General features: G+C 49.3%; 1 protein-coding gene and 3 non-coding genes across 5 annotated transcripts; all 4 read right to left on the reverse strand.

Moving 5' to 3' along the window:
* Nucleotides 1–1,596: 1,596 nt before the first annotated feature.
* nop56 (NOP56 ribonucleoprotein homolog) lies at nt 1,597–14,009 on the reverse strand. Of its 2 annotated transcripts, none has more exons than XM_078224839.1 (12): nt 13,443–14,009; nt 12,135–12,224; nt 11,247–11,361; nt 10,376–10,543; nt 9,884–10,082; nt 9,114–9,301; nt 7,781–7,932; nt 6,995–7,095; nt 5,366–5,514; nt 2,992–3,113; nt 2,447–2,602; nt 1,597–2,369 (listed from the first exon to the last, which is right to left on the reverse strand). In XM_078224839.1, exons 1-12 carry the CDS (start codon nt 13,443–13,445, stop codon nt 2,148–2,150), a joined length of 1,665 nt encoding a protein of 554 aa, XP_078080965.1. In that variant the 5' UTR covers nt 13,446–14,009; the 3' UTR covers nt 1,597–2,147. The 2 variants fall into 2 exon arrangements, with proteins under 2 accessions (XP_078080965.1, XP_078080974.1); XM_078224848.1 differs by having other exon boundaries at nt 1,597–2,351; nt 13,443–13,538.
* LOC144501768 (small nucleolar RNA SNORD57) lies at nt 2,734–2,806 on the reverse strand. Its single transcript, XR_013499193.1, has one exon. It is a non-coding gene; the product is annotated as a small nucleolar RNA SNORD57 (small nucleolar RNA).
* On the reverse strand, nt 4,320–4,393 carry LOC144501772 (small nucleolar RNA SNORD56). The gene has a single exon (XR_013499194.1). It is a non-coding gene; the product is annotated as a small nucleolar RNA SNORD56 (small nucleolar RNA).
* LOC144501786 (small nucleolar RNA SNORA51) lies at nt 9,498–9,632 on the reverse strand. Its single transcript, XR_013499197.1, has one exon. It is a non-coding gene; the product is annotated as a small nucleolar RNA SNORA51 (small nucleolar RNA).
* Nucleotides 14,010–15,077: the final 1,068 nt, after the last annotated feature.

A 15,077-nucleotide genomic window follows, 5' to 3' on the forward strand; every position in this document is an offset into this window, starting at 1 on the left:
TCCACAAATATCCCCATCCTTCAGTCAATTGACTAAGAAACAGCAGACTGAGTATTGTGGTGTAATGGTATTTTCACTGAAAACTAGTGATCCAGGATAATGCTCTGGTATCGAGGTTCAAATCCTATCATGGCAGATGATAAAATTTGAATTCAATAAAAATCTAGAATAGTCTAATGACCATGAAATCATTGTTGTAAAAACCCATTTTGTTCACGAATATCCTTTTGGAAAGGAAGTCTGCTGCCCTTACCTGGTCTGGTCTATATGCAACTCCAGAGCCACAGCAATGTGGTTTGACCGTAGCCTGGCCAGCCACTCAGTTCAAAGTCAAAAAATGCTGGCCTTCATCCCATAAATGAAAAAATAGGGAATGGCAAATCTGTTATGCCAGTGAAAAAAGGAAAAGTCTAGTTTGGACCAGGGAGCGGCGCGGGCTTGGAGGGCCGAAGGGCCTGTTCCTGTGCTGTATTGTTCTTTATTTAGTCACAAGTAGGCTTGCATCAACACTGCAATGAAGTTAGTGAAAATCAGGACAGGATGGTGGCGGTATTTGGGACCTAATCATCCTCATGGAATCAGATTTGAGACTGTTAAGTTTTATCTTGACTCGTCTGTGAGACAGCTCCCTCAGATGTTAGTAAAGTGGTCTTCCATCAGGTCGACAGGACTGCGTTAGCCGCTGTGGTGGCTAGGTTGGGGAGCACTTCAGCGGTCACGGGCATTCGGCCTCTGATATTCGGGTAAGCGTTCTCCAAGGCGGCCTTCGCGACACACGACAGCGCAGAGTCGCTGAGCAGAAACTGATAGCCAAGTTCCGCACACACGAGGACGGCCTCAACCGGGATATTGGGTTCATGTCACACTATTTGTAACTCCCACAGTTGCGTGGACCTGCAGAGTTTCACTGGCTGTCTTGTCTGGAGACAATACACATCTTTTTAGCCTGTCTTGATGCTCTCTCCACTCCCATTGTTTTGTTTCTTAAAGACTGGATTAGTTGTAAGTATTCGCATTCCAACCATTATTCATGTAAATTGAGTCTGTGTCTTTATAAGCTCTGTTTGTGAACAGAATTCCCACTCACCTGAAGGGGCTTAGAGCTTCGAAAGCTTGTGTGGCTTTTGCTACCAAATAAACCTGTTGGACTTTAACCTGGTGTTGTTAAACTTCTTACTGTGTTTACCCCAGTCCAACGCCGGCATCTCCACATCATGGCTAGGTTGTTGCCAGGGGTCCACCTGGCTTCATTGTTTTAATCAAACTGCTGCAAACTCTAAAAGCAAAGTGGCTTCCGACACCACTTGCTGTGGAGTCAGGTGTAGACCAGACCAGATAAGGACAGATTTCCTCACCTCACAGATGTTAGTGAAGCAGGCTAGTTTACTGAGGGCAATGGAGGATGGATCATCAAATAGATTGAAGGCTGAATGAAGGCCAGAACGATGGAGCAGGCTCAAGGGACTTAACCCAGCTGTTAATCCTGTTCCTGAGGCGACAGGACTCTCGTATTCTTGCTAATTCCACAGCCTCACAATCATTCTCTGCTTCAAGATGTGGATTCCTGCAATGGCCAAAATCTTACAGCACACTGACTTTGTTGTATTGAAGTTTATTCACTGTACATATTTACAAACTCCAAATTGGACATTTCACAAATTTATTTTTAAACCAATCACTTCTCCCGCTCCACCGACACAGCAACAGGTCAAACAGTGCACTGACCCCAGACCAGTGTCACCAAGTCTGACTTGAAGTGAAGACTTTTTATTGGTGCTGACCAGCACAATGCTGGGACTGTACCCGTCTCACTGTCGACACACCAGGTCCCAGTAAAGTTACCAGGACTGCGGATCTTGACTGGCACCAGCACAAAGCGGGCAGGAATACAAGTGGTGCCTTCCACTCTCTAATACACTGAAGGCACTTCCTCAGAACAGAATATGGAAATAAACCTGGACATAAGGAACATCAGGAATATGGGTGTGTCAAAGCTCTCGGTACATGCACAATAGCTTAGACCAAGCAAAATAAAACATTTGGTAAAAAAATAATCCATTTCTGACCAGTTTGCAGAGAGTGAGCCTGGTTTGCCTAACTGACCAGTTTCAGGGTGGACAGTTCACACTGAGGCGGCAGTGCCAGCCTCAGGTAGATTTGGCCTTTTTCTTTCTCTTCTTTTTCTCTGACACGGGCTCCTCCTCTTCCTCGGTGACCAGCTGCTGCTTCCTCTTCTTAACAGGCTGCTCCTGGACCCCATTCGACAAACTGTCCATCGCTTCTTGTTCCTCCTCAGCCACTTTCCTCTTCTTTTTCTTCTTCTTCACCTCCACTTCTACATCTTCGTTCTCCTGCACATCTTCGTTCTCCTGTACAGAAAGATTCAGTGAGTGCGGAAGTTAACTACAGGCCTTTAGCCCAAAGACAGATTTGTTCACCCGCTCACCTCACTCTGCGTTTTGATTCTCTTTCCAGTGGATTCCTCCACCTCCTCTTCCCCCTCCTCAGCAGTCAGGCCCTCCAGTTTTTGCCTCTCTCTTTTCTTCCTCCTCTTCTCTTTCTTTTCCATCTTTCTCTTTAGTTTTGCTGTCACTTCAGCCGCCTGGGAACAGAACAGAATCACTCAGTCTGGGACACATCACGTTTACACAGAGGTTACTTACTACACACCAGTGAACTCAAACCCTCACTGTTTGGATCAGGCTGAGCTGTCGTTAATGGATGGATCCCATTGGATCAGCCTCATTAAATCAGCTGTTTATTCCTCCACAGTAAATAGTCAGCATCAATGTTTGCATCATTTCCAAAAGATCCTGGCCAGCTGACAGCAGTGCTACTGCCCAGTGGATACATCCCTGCATCAGTTAGAGGGGCCACCATTAATAATCCAGAGAACACACCCACCCCAGGGTCGCGGCCCACTCCCATGCCAGAGATGCCCCCCCCCACCATGCCCACACCAGAGATGCAGCCCACCCCACACACACCCACCTCTGAGGCAGCCTCCTTCATAACTTCAGCATTTGTCCGCGGAGCTTCACCAGTTTCGTAGAATGCTAATCGCTCTTCAACCTGGTCTCGCAGTTTGCCTCCAAATACATTGGTGGGAATTTCTGAAAAGAACAACTCAGACCGTTCAGCATTTTGACCGAGCAGTTCCAGGAAGATCAGCCCTGTGGACACTGAATCATCAGGCTGCCTTCCCACCCCAAACTCTGGACAGCTTTCCAAATTCTCCTCCCTACCCCGGGAACAAACATTCTCCCCGCGCAGCCCCAGACACTGAGGACTGAAAACCAACACAAGAAAGGAGTAGGAAACTAGCCAGCTGGAAATTTATAAACAGTAAGAATTTCTATGTGAAAATGAAACAGACAACTAGTTTATAATGGAAAAGGCTGAAATGTTGGACCATTTTACACCAGTATTCTTTATGGAATATTTCAATAACCCCCCCAGAAATAATTGTAAATCAGAAGGGTAAGGGAGGGAGCAACTTACAAGCACCAGAGAAAAAGGTATGAGAAAGCTGATAATCCCCAGATCCTGTTGGACTTCATTCCAGGATTTTGAAGAGGTTATTGAGTAGATGTATGGTTTTAAAATAAACTTTTAAGAAAGGAGGCAGACAGAAAGCTAGAAATTACAGGTATGTCAGCATATCACAGGGAAGAGTCTTCAATTATTAAAGAGCAGGATAATTAGTCCAATAAGGGAGTCACTTTCAGGTTGGCAAGTTTGAAGTGTACCACAGGGATCAGTGCCACAACTATCCACAATTTATAACAATCCCTTGGACGAAGGGACCAAGTGCATGTTTGCTAAATTTGCTGATGCAACAGAGACAAGTAGGGGAGTACGTTCTGAAGTGGTGATGGACAATCTGCAATGGGAGATAGGTAGATTGGGTAAGTGTGTGGGCAAAAATTTGGCATCAAGCATGAAACCAAAAAGTAGACTACATTGGCAGGATAAGAACAGTATATTAATGTGTGATTGTGGAACTGTGGGGTCCAGTGTTCTGGGTGCCCAGGTTTATACACAGAAACTTCATACATCAGCGAGAGATGAGGAAGGTAAATGGAGGTTACAGGAAAGCAGGCTTGAAGCCACAATTGGATCAGCCATGCAAGGCCAACTCCTAATACTTTTTGTGCACAAAGCCCCCTCTCCCACCCAGCTGGCAACATGTTTCCCTGCGCGATGCCAGAAGATTCCGGTTCGGTCTATTGACTCCAGTTCAATCCCACAGTTGACTTGAACCGAGTTTGCCAACATCACCCACAGTAAAGAGTTAAAAACTATGCCCTCGGCAGACTGTGCTCAGAAAGAAATTGTCAACATTCACACAGGTGAAATGCGGTTGACGAAAAATACTCAAACATCATTGCAGTCGCCTGGCTGGCTGAAGGAAAGTCCTGCATACCCCAGCCCGGCCCTCACCGAGAAACACAGCCCTGTAAACCCAGCCCGCACCGAGAAACACAGCCCTGCAAACCCAGACCGCCCCTCACTGAGAAACACAGCCCTGTAAACCCAGACCAGCCCTCACCGAGAAACACAGCCCTGTAAACCCAGCCCGCACCGAGAAACACAGCCCTGCAAACCCAGACCGCCCCTCACTGAGAAACACAGCCCTGTAAACCCAGACCGCCCCTCACTGAGAAACACAGCCCTGTAAACCCAGCCCGCACCGAGAAACACAGCCCTGCAAACCCAGACCGCCCCTCACTGAGAAACACGGCCCTGTAAACCCAGACCGCCCCTCACCGAGAAACACAGCCCTGTAAACCCAGACCGGCCCTCACTGAGAAACACAGCCCTGTAAACCCAGACCATCCCTCACCGAGAAACACAGCCCTGTAAACCCAGACCGCCCCTCACTGAGAAACACAGCCCTGTAAACCCAGACCGCCCCTCACTGTAGAAACACAGCCCTGTAAACCCAGCCCGGCCCTCACCGAGAAACACAGCCCTGTAAACCCAGACCGCCCCTCACCGAGAAACACAGCCCTGTAAACCCAGACCGGCCCTCACTGAGAAACACAGCCCTGTAAACCCAGACCGCCCCTCACTGAGAAACACAGCCCTGTAAACCCAGACCAACCCTCACTGAGAAACACAGCCCTGTAAACCCAGCCCGCCCCTCACTGAGAAACACGGCCCTGTAAACCCAGACCGGCCCTCACTGAGAAACACGGCTCTGTAAACCCAGACCGGCCTTCACTGAGAAACACGGCCCTGTAAACCCAGCCAAGATCTCACTGAGAAACACAGCCCTGTAAACCCAGACCGGCCCTCACTGAGAAACACAGCCCTGTAAACCCAGCCAAGATCTCACTGAGAAACACAGGCCAGCCCTCACCCGAGAAACAGTCAATCCTCGACGCTATGGTGCACTTGTTGGCCAGGTAACGAGAAATCCGGCCCTTGTTCTTGGCTGCGGCTCTGCCGATGAAGGTGGAGTGGAAGATGAGGCCGTACTTTGGTGTGTTTCCTTTGGTTTTGAGAGCTCTGCAGTCAGACAGGGAAGGAAGCTGAAGTTAGAAGTGCGCGTGCCCTCCCAAACCCCTTCACACGCAACCAGGCAAGAGCCGAGATATTTATCCTTCTACCCAGTAGCTAAACTCACTCCACCACCAGCAGTGACAGCAATGTGCAACATCTACACTGCAGCAACTTGGCAGCATCTTCCAAACTGGCAACCTCTAGCAAGTATAAGGGCAGCAGATACATGGCAATACCACCACCCATCCCAGCAGCTCAGGTAGGCAGAACCAAGGGCAGTAAAGCAACATCAGAAATGGATAGGATTACAGACGACACGAAACTGGCTGGACTTGCAGATAGTGAGGAGCATTGTCAGAGGCTACAGAATGATATAGATAGGCTGGAGATTTGGGCAAAGTTCAAAGTTGGACAAAGATGGAGTTCAATCCTGATAAATGCGAAGTGATACATTTTGGTAGAAATAATGTAGGGAGGAGCTATACGATAAATGGTAGAACCATAAAGGGTGTAGATACGCAGAGGGACCTGGGTGTGCAAGTCCACAGATCCTTGAAGGTGACATCACAGGTGGAGAAGGTAGTGAAGAAGGCATATGGCATGCTTGCCTTTATAGGACGGGGCATAGAGTATAAAAGTTGGGGTCTGATGTTGCAGATGTATAGAACGTTGGTTCGGCCGCATTTGGAATACTGCGCCCAGTTCTGGTCGCCACACTACCAGAAAGACATGGAGGCTTTGGAGAGAGTGCAGAGGAGGTTTACCAGGATGTTGCCTGGTATGGAAGGGCTTAGTTATGAGGAGAGATTGGGTAAACTGGGGTTGTTCTCCCTGGAAAGACGGAGGATGAGGGGGAGACTTAATAGAGGTGTATAAAATTATGACAGGCATAGATAGGGTGAACGGTGGGAAGCTTTTCCCCAGGTCGGTGGTGACGTTCACGAGGGGTCATAGGTTCAAGGTGAAGGGGGGGGGGGGGGGGAGGTTTAACACGGATATCAGAAGGACATATTTTACACAGAGGGTGGTGGGAGCCTGGAATGCGCTGCCAGGCAAGGTGGTGGAGGCAGACACACTGGGAACGTTTAAGACTTATCTGGATAGCCATATGAACGGAGTGGGAATGGAGAGATACAAAAGAATGGTCTAGTTTGGGAGCGGCACGGGCTTGGAGGGCCGAAGGGCCTGTTCCTGTGCTGTATTGTTCTTTGTTTTGTACAGCAAATGCTTCCATCGCCACCTGCTGCCCCATTTAATCACTTACAAAAATGAAGGTGATAGAAGACTGAGTAAATACCTAATGCAGGCGATCCAAATCCAAACTGCACCCCTTAGACGCTAGACATTAGTAGGAGCAATCAAATGAAACAGTGGCCGTTCAGACCTGGGGTTGGTTATCACTCACACTGCCAGCAAAGGCACAAGCAGTGCATCAAACACAGACTCCCAGTAAGCTGCCATCACCACAGCCACCCTGCAGTTATACCTGAACAAAGCTTTCTCTGCACCCAGGATCTGCACTGTCGAGGCTGGGTACTTTGCCAGATTCGTCAGACTGCCTGCGTGGGAGATGAGACGAGCACCAACCTAAGGAGGGAACACAGAGCAGGCTCAGCATTGACCACACACTTGTACTGAAAGGACCAACCTCCTGTTACCAGAAGCTGACAGGCCAAGAGGCAGACTACAGAACTATGCCAGGATATCCAGTGTCCCCAGAGCATGGAAACCCATCTGAAACTGGATTCTGGTTATGCAGGACAGGGCACTGTGCTTTGCTGCACATGGGAGCCGAGTGCGAGCGGTTTTCTCAATTAGTTGCAAGGTTTCCTCACTCCCCCAAAGGAGTGGCAGGCCCCGAGTGTTCAGGGAGCATACCTGCTGGCTCTGTGCGGCTGCAGTTAGGCTGCTTAACCTACCCATACTACATTGAATAAATGCTTTGATAAACTCAACCCAGGATGAACAGAAACATGCAGCAAACTCACTAACAGTTTCTAAATACCTACTGTTAGGGTGAAGAGGCCAACGCTGACAAATATAGGCTCCTTTCACTTTGAATAATGCAATAGACATGGACGGGTCTCAACTACAAACTTTTAAATAGCCCAGTACCAGGGTTAGAGTGAACATGTTCAGAACATGGACGTCCTCACAGTGTATCAGAGGATTGACAGATATAACAGATCATCACAACATGTTTCACCCTCCCAACACTATCAGGGTGGGAAGACGACCCTCACAGACGAGGGCGACGTATAATGATACTTACCACCTCCCCAATGAGAATAGCCAAATTGGGTGCCACCTGGCTCATCTTAGAGCGCAAGTATTCCTGCAGAGTGGTCCTGTATTCAGCCAGAGATACCACTCTGCTGGAGAAGGTCTCAATGTTAATCAGATCGATGGGGGAGATATCCATTCCTGTCAGAACAAGAGAAGCAGTTTCAATCGGTGCGCAGTGGTTGAGCCTGGCAGTTACTGCACAGCACTGAGAAAACAAAAACACAACATATCTGAAGCAATCCTGTACGTAAAACAAAGTTAACGTACCAATGAAACAAAGCAGTTAGGAAAGTAAATAGTGTGTTCTATCACATTCCCTTCATAGTAAAGACCAGGAGGGTAAGAATTGGAAGCCTTACTGCAATTAGAGACAGCATTAATGAAGCCAGATTTGGAGTGCTCATTTTCTGAAGGAGCATAACTTGTCTTGGAGAGAATACAACAATCATTCGACAGATTCCAGGGATGAAGGGAGGTGGAGTTGACTTTATAATCCCTTGAAATTTAGAAGAACGTGAGGCAACCTAGTTAAAAATGAAGGAATGTACGTGTGGAGAAAATGCTTCTCCAGCCAGATAATCTAGAACACACCAGGCGAACAAAGGAGAAAACATCTTTTTGGAGAATTATAAACATTTGGAATCCTCCAGCCCAGAAGGCTGTTGAGAATATATCTCAAGAGAGGGGCAGATATGGAGGAATGATACGATATGGGGGCCTTGTGGGAAGTTTATCAGTGTCACAAGTAGGCTTGCATTAACACTGCAATGAAGTTACTGTGAAAATCACCTTGTCGCCACACTCCAGCACCTGTTCAGGTACACGGAGGGAGAATTTAGCATGGCCAATGCACCCTAACCAGCACATCTTTCGGACCATGGGAGGAAATCCACGCAGACTCTGCAGTGACCCAAGCCAGGAATTGAATCCGGGTCCTTGGCACTGTGAAGCAGCAACACTAGGGAAAGTGGAATTGAGGGAGAAATTCAGTCAGAATGTCACTGAATAGCAGAGCAGACTGGAAGGGCTGAATGGCCTACTCTTATCCATGTACAGCTGCACCTACATTTTCATTTCCAGGTAGCTACACCGGAGAAAGAAAGAAATCTGATCAGATTAGAACACATTCAGAACATAGATCTTCCTCATAGTATATCAGAGGATTGACAGATTTAAGAGATCATCACCACGTGTTCCACACAATCAAAACTCCAATGCTTGCACACAAGAGCTGAAAGGTCTCTGAACTGCCCAGACCACAGCCGTACTGGGAATGGATCGAAGGAAGACGCACTCCACCCCCAAACCCTCACACTGACCCATGGAGCTGCGTGAGGCATCCAGAATAGCCTGGGCCTTGGCATTGTCCATCACAATCTCCTCCAGAGCCTCCAAACTCTCCTCTGAGAGCTCCTTGCGATTCCCAATCATTTTTGTCAGTCGACAGTATGTGTAATTCTCAGGAACTATCTTGATAAGTTCCGGGAAGTGGTATCCATACCACTCTCTGTGGGGAGAAAGGAAGGCAGGTTAGAGCCGTGACCGAGACTGATTAACCTCTAAACCACAGTCGAGTTACAATTTGTGGCCAGCATACGGCACCCCTCACCAACCCGTCCCGCATACGGCACCCCTCACCAACCCGTCCCGCATACGGCACCCCTCACCAACCCGTCCCGCAAGGCCAGAGTTAATACGTTAGCAGCTGTCTCCCTGGCAACAATACAACCCGAGCTACAGGAGCAGGGCTGTGGTGTAACAGGGAATTCTACTTTACCTCCTCTTTCTGTGCAGGCAGCCCGAGGGAGGACACTGCCTGTAACAAGGAAAGGGAGGCCCAGCAACGCGTTAGAGTCGCTCATATCCCAATCCAAGACCCCCCAACTTCTCGATGTTTTATTGCACAATGCTTAATTGTCCTCCAGTCAGCTGCTCCAGTTTGTCCCCTCCCCCACACGACACTTCGCAATAACCACACTGCTCTAATGTTGTGCTTGCTAATTATTCTTGTATTTGCAGAGTGACTGCAGCTCAGGGATACTGGTGCCTTTCAGTCAGCAGGCAGAAGCAGTTCCCCCCCACTGTTTACCTGACGCGCATGGAGAAAGTGTTGATGTCCTTGTCCAACTGGTCCAACAGGCTGATGGACTGGATGATCATATTGTCCACACGGTTCACATTGAACTTCACCTTGGCCCGAGAGTAGCTGTGCCCCAGACCCAGCTGGGCCTTGGCAGCAGAGAGTGCAGTCAGACCCTGAACCAGCGAGTGGAAGTGAAGCCGTATCCCTAGAGCAGAGAAAACTCATCAGCACACCAGGAAGGAGCAGAACAGAATGTTGGCCAACATTCGTGACAGGACAGCCTCTAACATGAAGACAAGTGCACGATGTCCTGTAAAAATCCTAAAACAATTGCAGCACATTTACCAGCAAGAAAACGAGATGTAAAGCAGCAACACAGACACAGACTTGCCCGTAACATGACAGTCGCGCCAGCCCAGATCACACTGACCCCACAGCGGGAGTCAGAATCCTAACTTAGCTCCACACCGATTCCGGTCTCACTCATTCCTTTCTTACCTCGAAGGATTTCTGCCACCACTCCTCCGGTCTGGCACTGGATCTCCATCTCCTCCTGGATTGCTGCTCCGAGTTTTGGATCTGCCACCCCCAGGATCACCTTCCTTTTCTTGCCGGAAGCTGGCATGTTTGTCTCCAGCAGGAGTCTCATATCCTCATGAACAACACCTGGGATACAGCCGACGGTTAGTGCGGAAGGAGTCACGGATTGGATACAGATACACTTGTCTCCAGTGCTCAGCGCTGTTTAATCACTTCACAACAATCAGTGGATTGACAGATAAATGAGACATCATCGCACAGGAGAGAACCCTTCCACACGTCAGACCCCCCCCCCCCCCCCCGCAGTGAGAAAGAACCCTCCCACACGTCAGACCAGACGAGAAACCACTGTCCCACATGTCTGAGCCCCCCCCGCCCCGGGATTCTGCCCATCAACCCCCTCCCCCCACAACAGGGTACAATCTTCCCATCTCCTGGGGAGTTCCTTCAGGGATAATCTATCAAAATGGCGAGGACAGTCTCCGCAACTCTAACTCCATACAGGTTCAGCCTTGTGGACACGTAATACACAGATTGGCCGGTCCTGTTACATGCAACCTTGTTAGGCTGCGTGTAGTGAGAATAAAGCAATCTCTTCTCAGAGCACCACTCACACCGTCAGTGATTTGAGAGATCACCCCAGGGACCAGAGGAGGCGCAGCAACACTCGACCGGCGCTGGCCCAGCCACTGATACCCACATCCCATGAGCCAGCAGAGAAAAAAAACAAACAGCTGCTGTTGACTCAATAACCAACCCAGCCGAGATTCAGGTGGATAACAAGGCCCTGCCCAGCAGGAGACCCACTGCATAGCGAAAGACAGCTCACCTTCAGAAATAGCATTCATGTTATCCAGGGCACTCTGTGCAGATTTAAATGGTGAAAAGGCCACGAGTTTAACAATGTTGTTGAATTTGCCAATGGTCAGTATACTCTCTTCCACCTACAACAGGAAGGGACAGTGACAATTCAGGCACTGGATCCAACAAATCCAGGAGAGGGGCTCAGCACCCCCCCCCCCCCAAACACAGCCCGGCTCAGCACACCCCCCGCCGCAAACACAGCCCAGTTCAGCCCCCCCCCCCCCCCCCCGCGCAAACACAGCCCGGCTCAGCTCCCCCCTCCCACGCAAACACTGCCCGCACCCCCCCCCCAAAGTGGAATGCTGAGGGCACAGCCTATCTCCAAGATCAGCAGTGGTTAATATTGCTTTTAATGTCAAAGGAATTTGGATAAAATCTGATCAGGTCTGTTCTAGAAAAGGTAATTGAATGAGGCATGCTGGTTCAGGGAACATCAGGGGACCCGCCTCTCTTCCCTTTCACCAACACCAGAGGGACCAGAAACCTGTAAAAAGATCAGCTCGAAACATTCTAAATTTAGACTGGCTTGTCGAATCCTCAGTATTATCCGTTATTTTGATTGGGCTGCCAACTGAGTCAAGGCATTACCAAAATCACAAACCTTGATCTTTCCCTTGGTGGATGCTGATCTAAGAGTTCCATCAAACTAAATGCAATCCAAAGTTACCTTTTTTTCAGAATAAACTGGGTCATTTCTCAGAATTCAGCCTGAATGTATAATCTGGGCTGGCAGTCCCACAGTGAGTGCTGCAGAGATTCTGTGCCCAGCTATTCAAACACCAGATCACAAAGTAATAACCACACGAGAGAAATCTGGTTTAAAGTATTAATTTACTACAAACACTGCACTCACCTGAGGCAATAGCAGGCCGATCTCCTCAACTTCTTTAACCGCCAGCAATGCATAGCCGGCAGCATGCTCAAAAAACACATGCAACAGCACCTGGACAAAAGAACATCGGATTGGTTCACTGAATACCTGCAACAGATTCCATGGCAATTGCTCAAAGCAACTTGGGGAGTAATCAAATCAATGACTTTATCAGTGCTGAGTTTTGGACAGATAGAGAGGGAATCATTTTAATTCCCCAATCCCGTTCTGTCCCTGGGCTCCTACACTGTCCCAATCAAACTCAAAATTGATGAGTAGCAACCTGTGGAGCGGCACGGTGGTTAGCATTGCTGCTACACAGAGCCAGGTTTGGGTCACACTCTTGTGTGGAGTTTGCACGTTCTCCCCATGTTGGCATGGGTTTTTTCCCACACTCCAAAGATGTGCTAAAGGTTAGTAGGATTAGCTATGCTAAATTGACCACTAGTGCTGGGGACTAGCAGGGTGTGGGTAAAATGTTCTTTTGGGGAGTTGGTGCAGACTCAATGAGTCAAATGGCTGCCTCCTGCACTGTAGGGATTGCCACTGTAGGATGGGAAGAGGGATACGGTGCCTGGAAGGGTAGGGGTTTTAGTTCAAACGAGCAGCATGTTGGAGGGCCTGTTCCTGTGCTGCAATTTTCTTTGTATGATTTTTCGAACAGGCGCTTTAGTTTTGACACAAAGTTGAACAATTTCAGATCATCGCCTCCACTCCCAGACACTGGCAATAATTCACATTTAAACATTTACAGCTGCTCCAGGTCCTCCTCCTGGTTTAAAGCTGCCCCAGCACCATTCCCCTGCCTTATATCACAAACCCTGACCCACCGTGCCTGCAAACCACCCTCCCCACAGCCCAGAGAAATGTTCCCAAACCAGGGATCATTCCCTTCCCGCCACTCGCCACCGATCCACACCCAGCCTCCCGGATGGAGCCGCTCCAACACCAGCAGCCCTGGGCCCGCGGCCTCCATCAGCGCCCAGGGCCCCTTCCCGCGGCCTCTCTCCCCCTCCACCCGGGGCCTCTCTCCTCTCCACCCGGGGCCTCGCTTCGCTCCTCCTGGGGCCTCTCCACCCTCCCGGGGCCCGCGGCCTGGTTGTTCCCCGCCGCCACCACCACGTGGCCGGATCCCGGATTCGCCGCGGGGGGGGGGGGGGGGGGGAGAGAACGGGCCGTCCTTCACCCCCGATGCCGCGCTGCGGGCCTGCGGCCCCTCTCCGCCCCGTGTGTCTATATCTCTCTATCACTATCACTCTCTCTCTGTGTGTCTGTCTCTCTCTCGCTCACCATTGTTCCGCTGTTTCCAGGACTGAGACCTGCGGCCACGTGACGCAGCGTCTTATATCCGTCACCTCGCAACAATCCGGGCTCTCATTGGCCTCTGAGCCCCCCCAGCCAATCAGCGCATGGCTGAGTGAGTGCGCGCGCTCTCTGGGGGCGGGGTTGGCGGTAAGTTTAGTCTGGTGACCGTTAACTCACCACTAAACCATTAACTAACTAATAAACCAGTAACTCACCGACTAGTGAACACTGACCAACCGTGATGACCGTGAATTAACCTATTGACCTGAATTAATTTCCGATTGCCAATCTACCTCACAACAACAACTTGCATTAACATGGCGCCTGGATGATGTCGCCGGGGGGCGGGGGGAGGGGAGGTGTTCTGGAATTTTCTCCACTATCGATGTTAAGCTTCCTGGTCTATAATTCCCTGTTTTCTCACTACCTCCCTATTTGAATATTGGAGTGACATTCGCTGCCCTCCAATCTGCAGGGACTGTTCCAGAGTCTATAGCATCCTGGAAGATGGCCACCAACGCATCCACTGTTTCCAGGACAACTTCCTGAAGTGCTCTGGGATGTAGATTATCAGGCCTTGGGGATTTATTCGCCTTCAATCCCATTAATTTCTCCAACACCACGGCCGGAATGTTACCGTCCGCCACGGGAATCGGAGTGGGTGAGGGCAGCACCATGGGAAGGTCAGTTGACTTTGGGTGGGTTTTTACGGTTTTGGGACAAGCGAGGCTGGAAAATCCTGCCCATTTCTCTACTAATACTGATTTTCTTCAACTCCTGCTCACTAAACTCTGTGTTCTTCAACATTTCTGTTTTGTTATTTATGTCCTCCATTGTGGAGATGCCGGCGTTGGACTGGGGTAAACACAGTAAGAAGTCTCACAACACCAGGTTAAAGTCCAACAGGTTTATTTGGTAGCAAAAGTCACTAGCTTCAGCGTTAAGGGCATTCAGCCTCTGATCTTCGGGTAAGCGTTCTCCAAGGCGGCCTTCACGACACACGACAGCGCAGAGTCGCTGAGCAGAGACTGATAGCCAAGTTCTGCACACATGAGGACGGCCTCAACCAGGATCTTGGGTTCATGTCACACTATCTGTAACCCCCACGACTTGCCTGGGCTTCCAAAATCTCACGAACTGTCTGGCTGGAGACAATACACATCTCTTTAACCTGTGCTTAACCCTCTCTCCACTCACATCGTCTGCACCTTTAAGACTTGATTACCTGTAAAGACTCGCATTCCAACCATTATTTCGTAAATTGAGTTTGTATCTTCAGATGTTCAGCAATTTATTTGTTCCCATTATAAATTAAAAGTGGATAAGCCCCAGGCCCAGATGAACTGTTGCCTGAGCTGCTATGTGAGGCGAGGGTGGGAGATTGCAGGGGCTCTGACAATTTTCAAATCCTCTCTGTCCACAGGAGAGGTGCCAGGGGACTGGAGGACAGCTAATGTGGTAACATAATTCAAGAATGGAATAGGAAAAAAATATAGGTAATTACAGGCCAGTGAGTCTAACATTAGTGGTCGGGAAATTATTGGAAACAAATCTGAGGGACAGAATTAATCTCCGCTTGGAGAGGCAAGGATTAATCAAGAATAGTCAGCGTGGCTTTGT

The sequence above is a fragment of the Mustelus asterias genome, chromosome 1 (assembly GCF_964213995.1).
Source record: "Mustelus asterias chromosome 1, sMusAst1.hap1.1, whole genome shotgun sequence".
Classification (NCBI taxonomy): domain Eukaryota; kingdom Metazoa; phylum Chordata; class Chondrichthyes; order Carcharhiniformes; family Triakidae; genus Mustelus; species Mustelus asterias.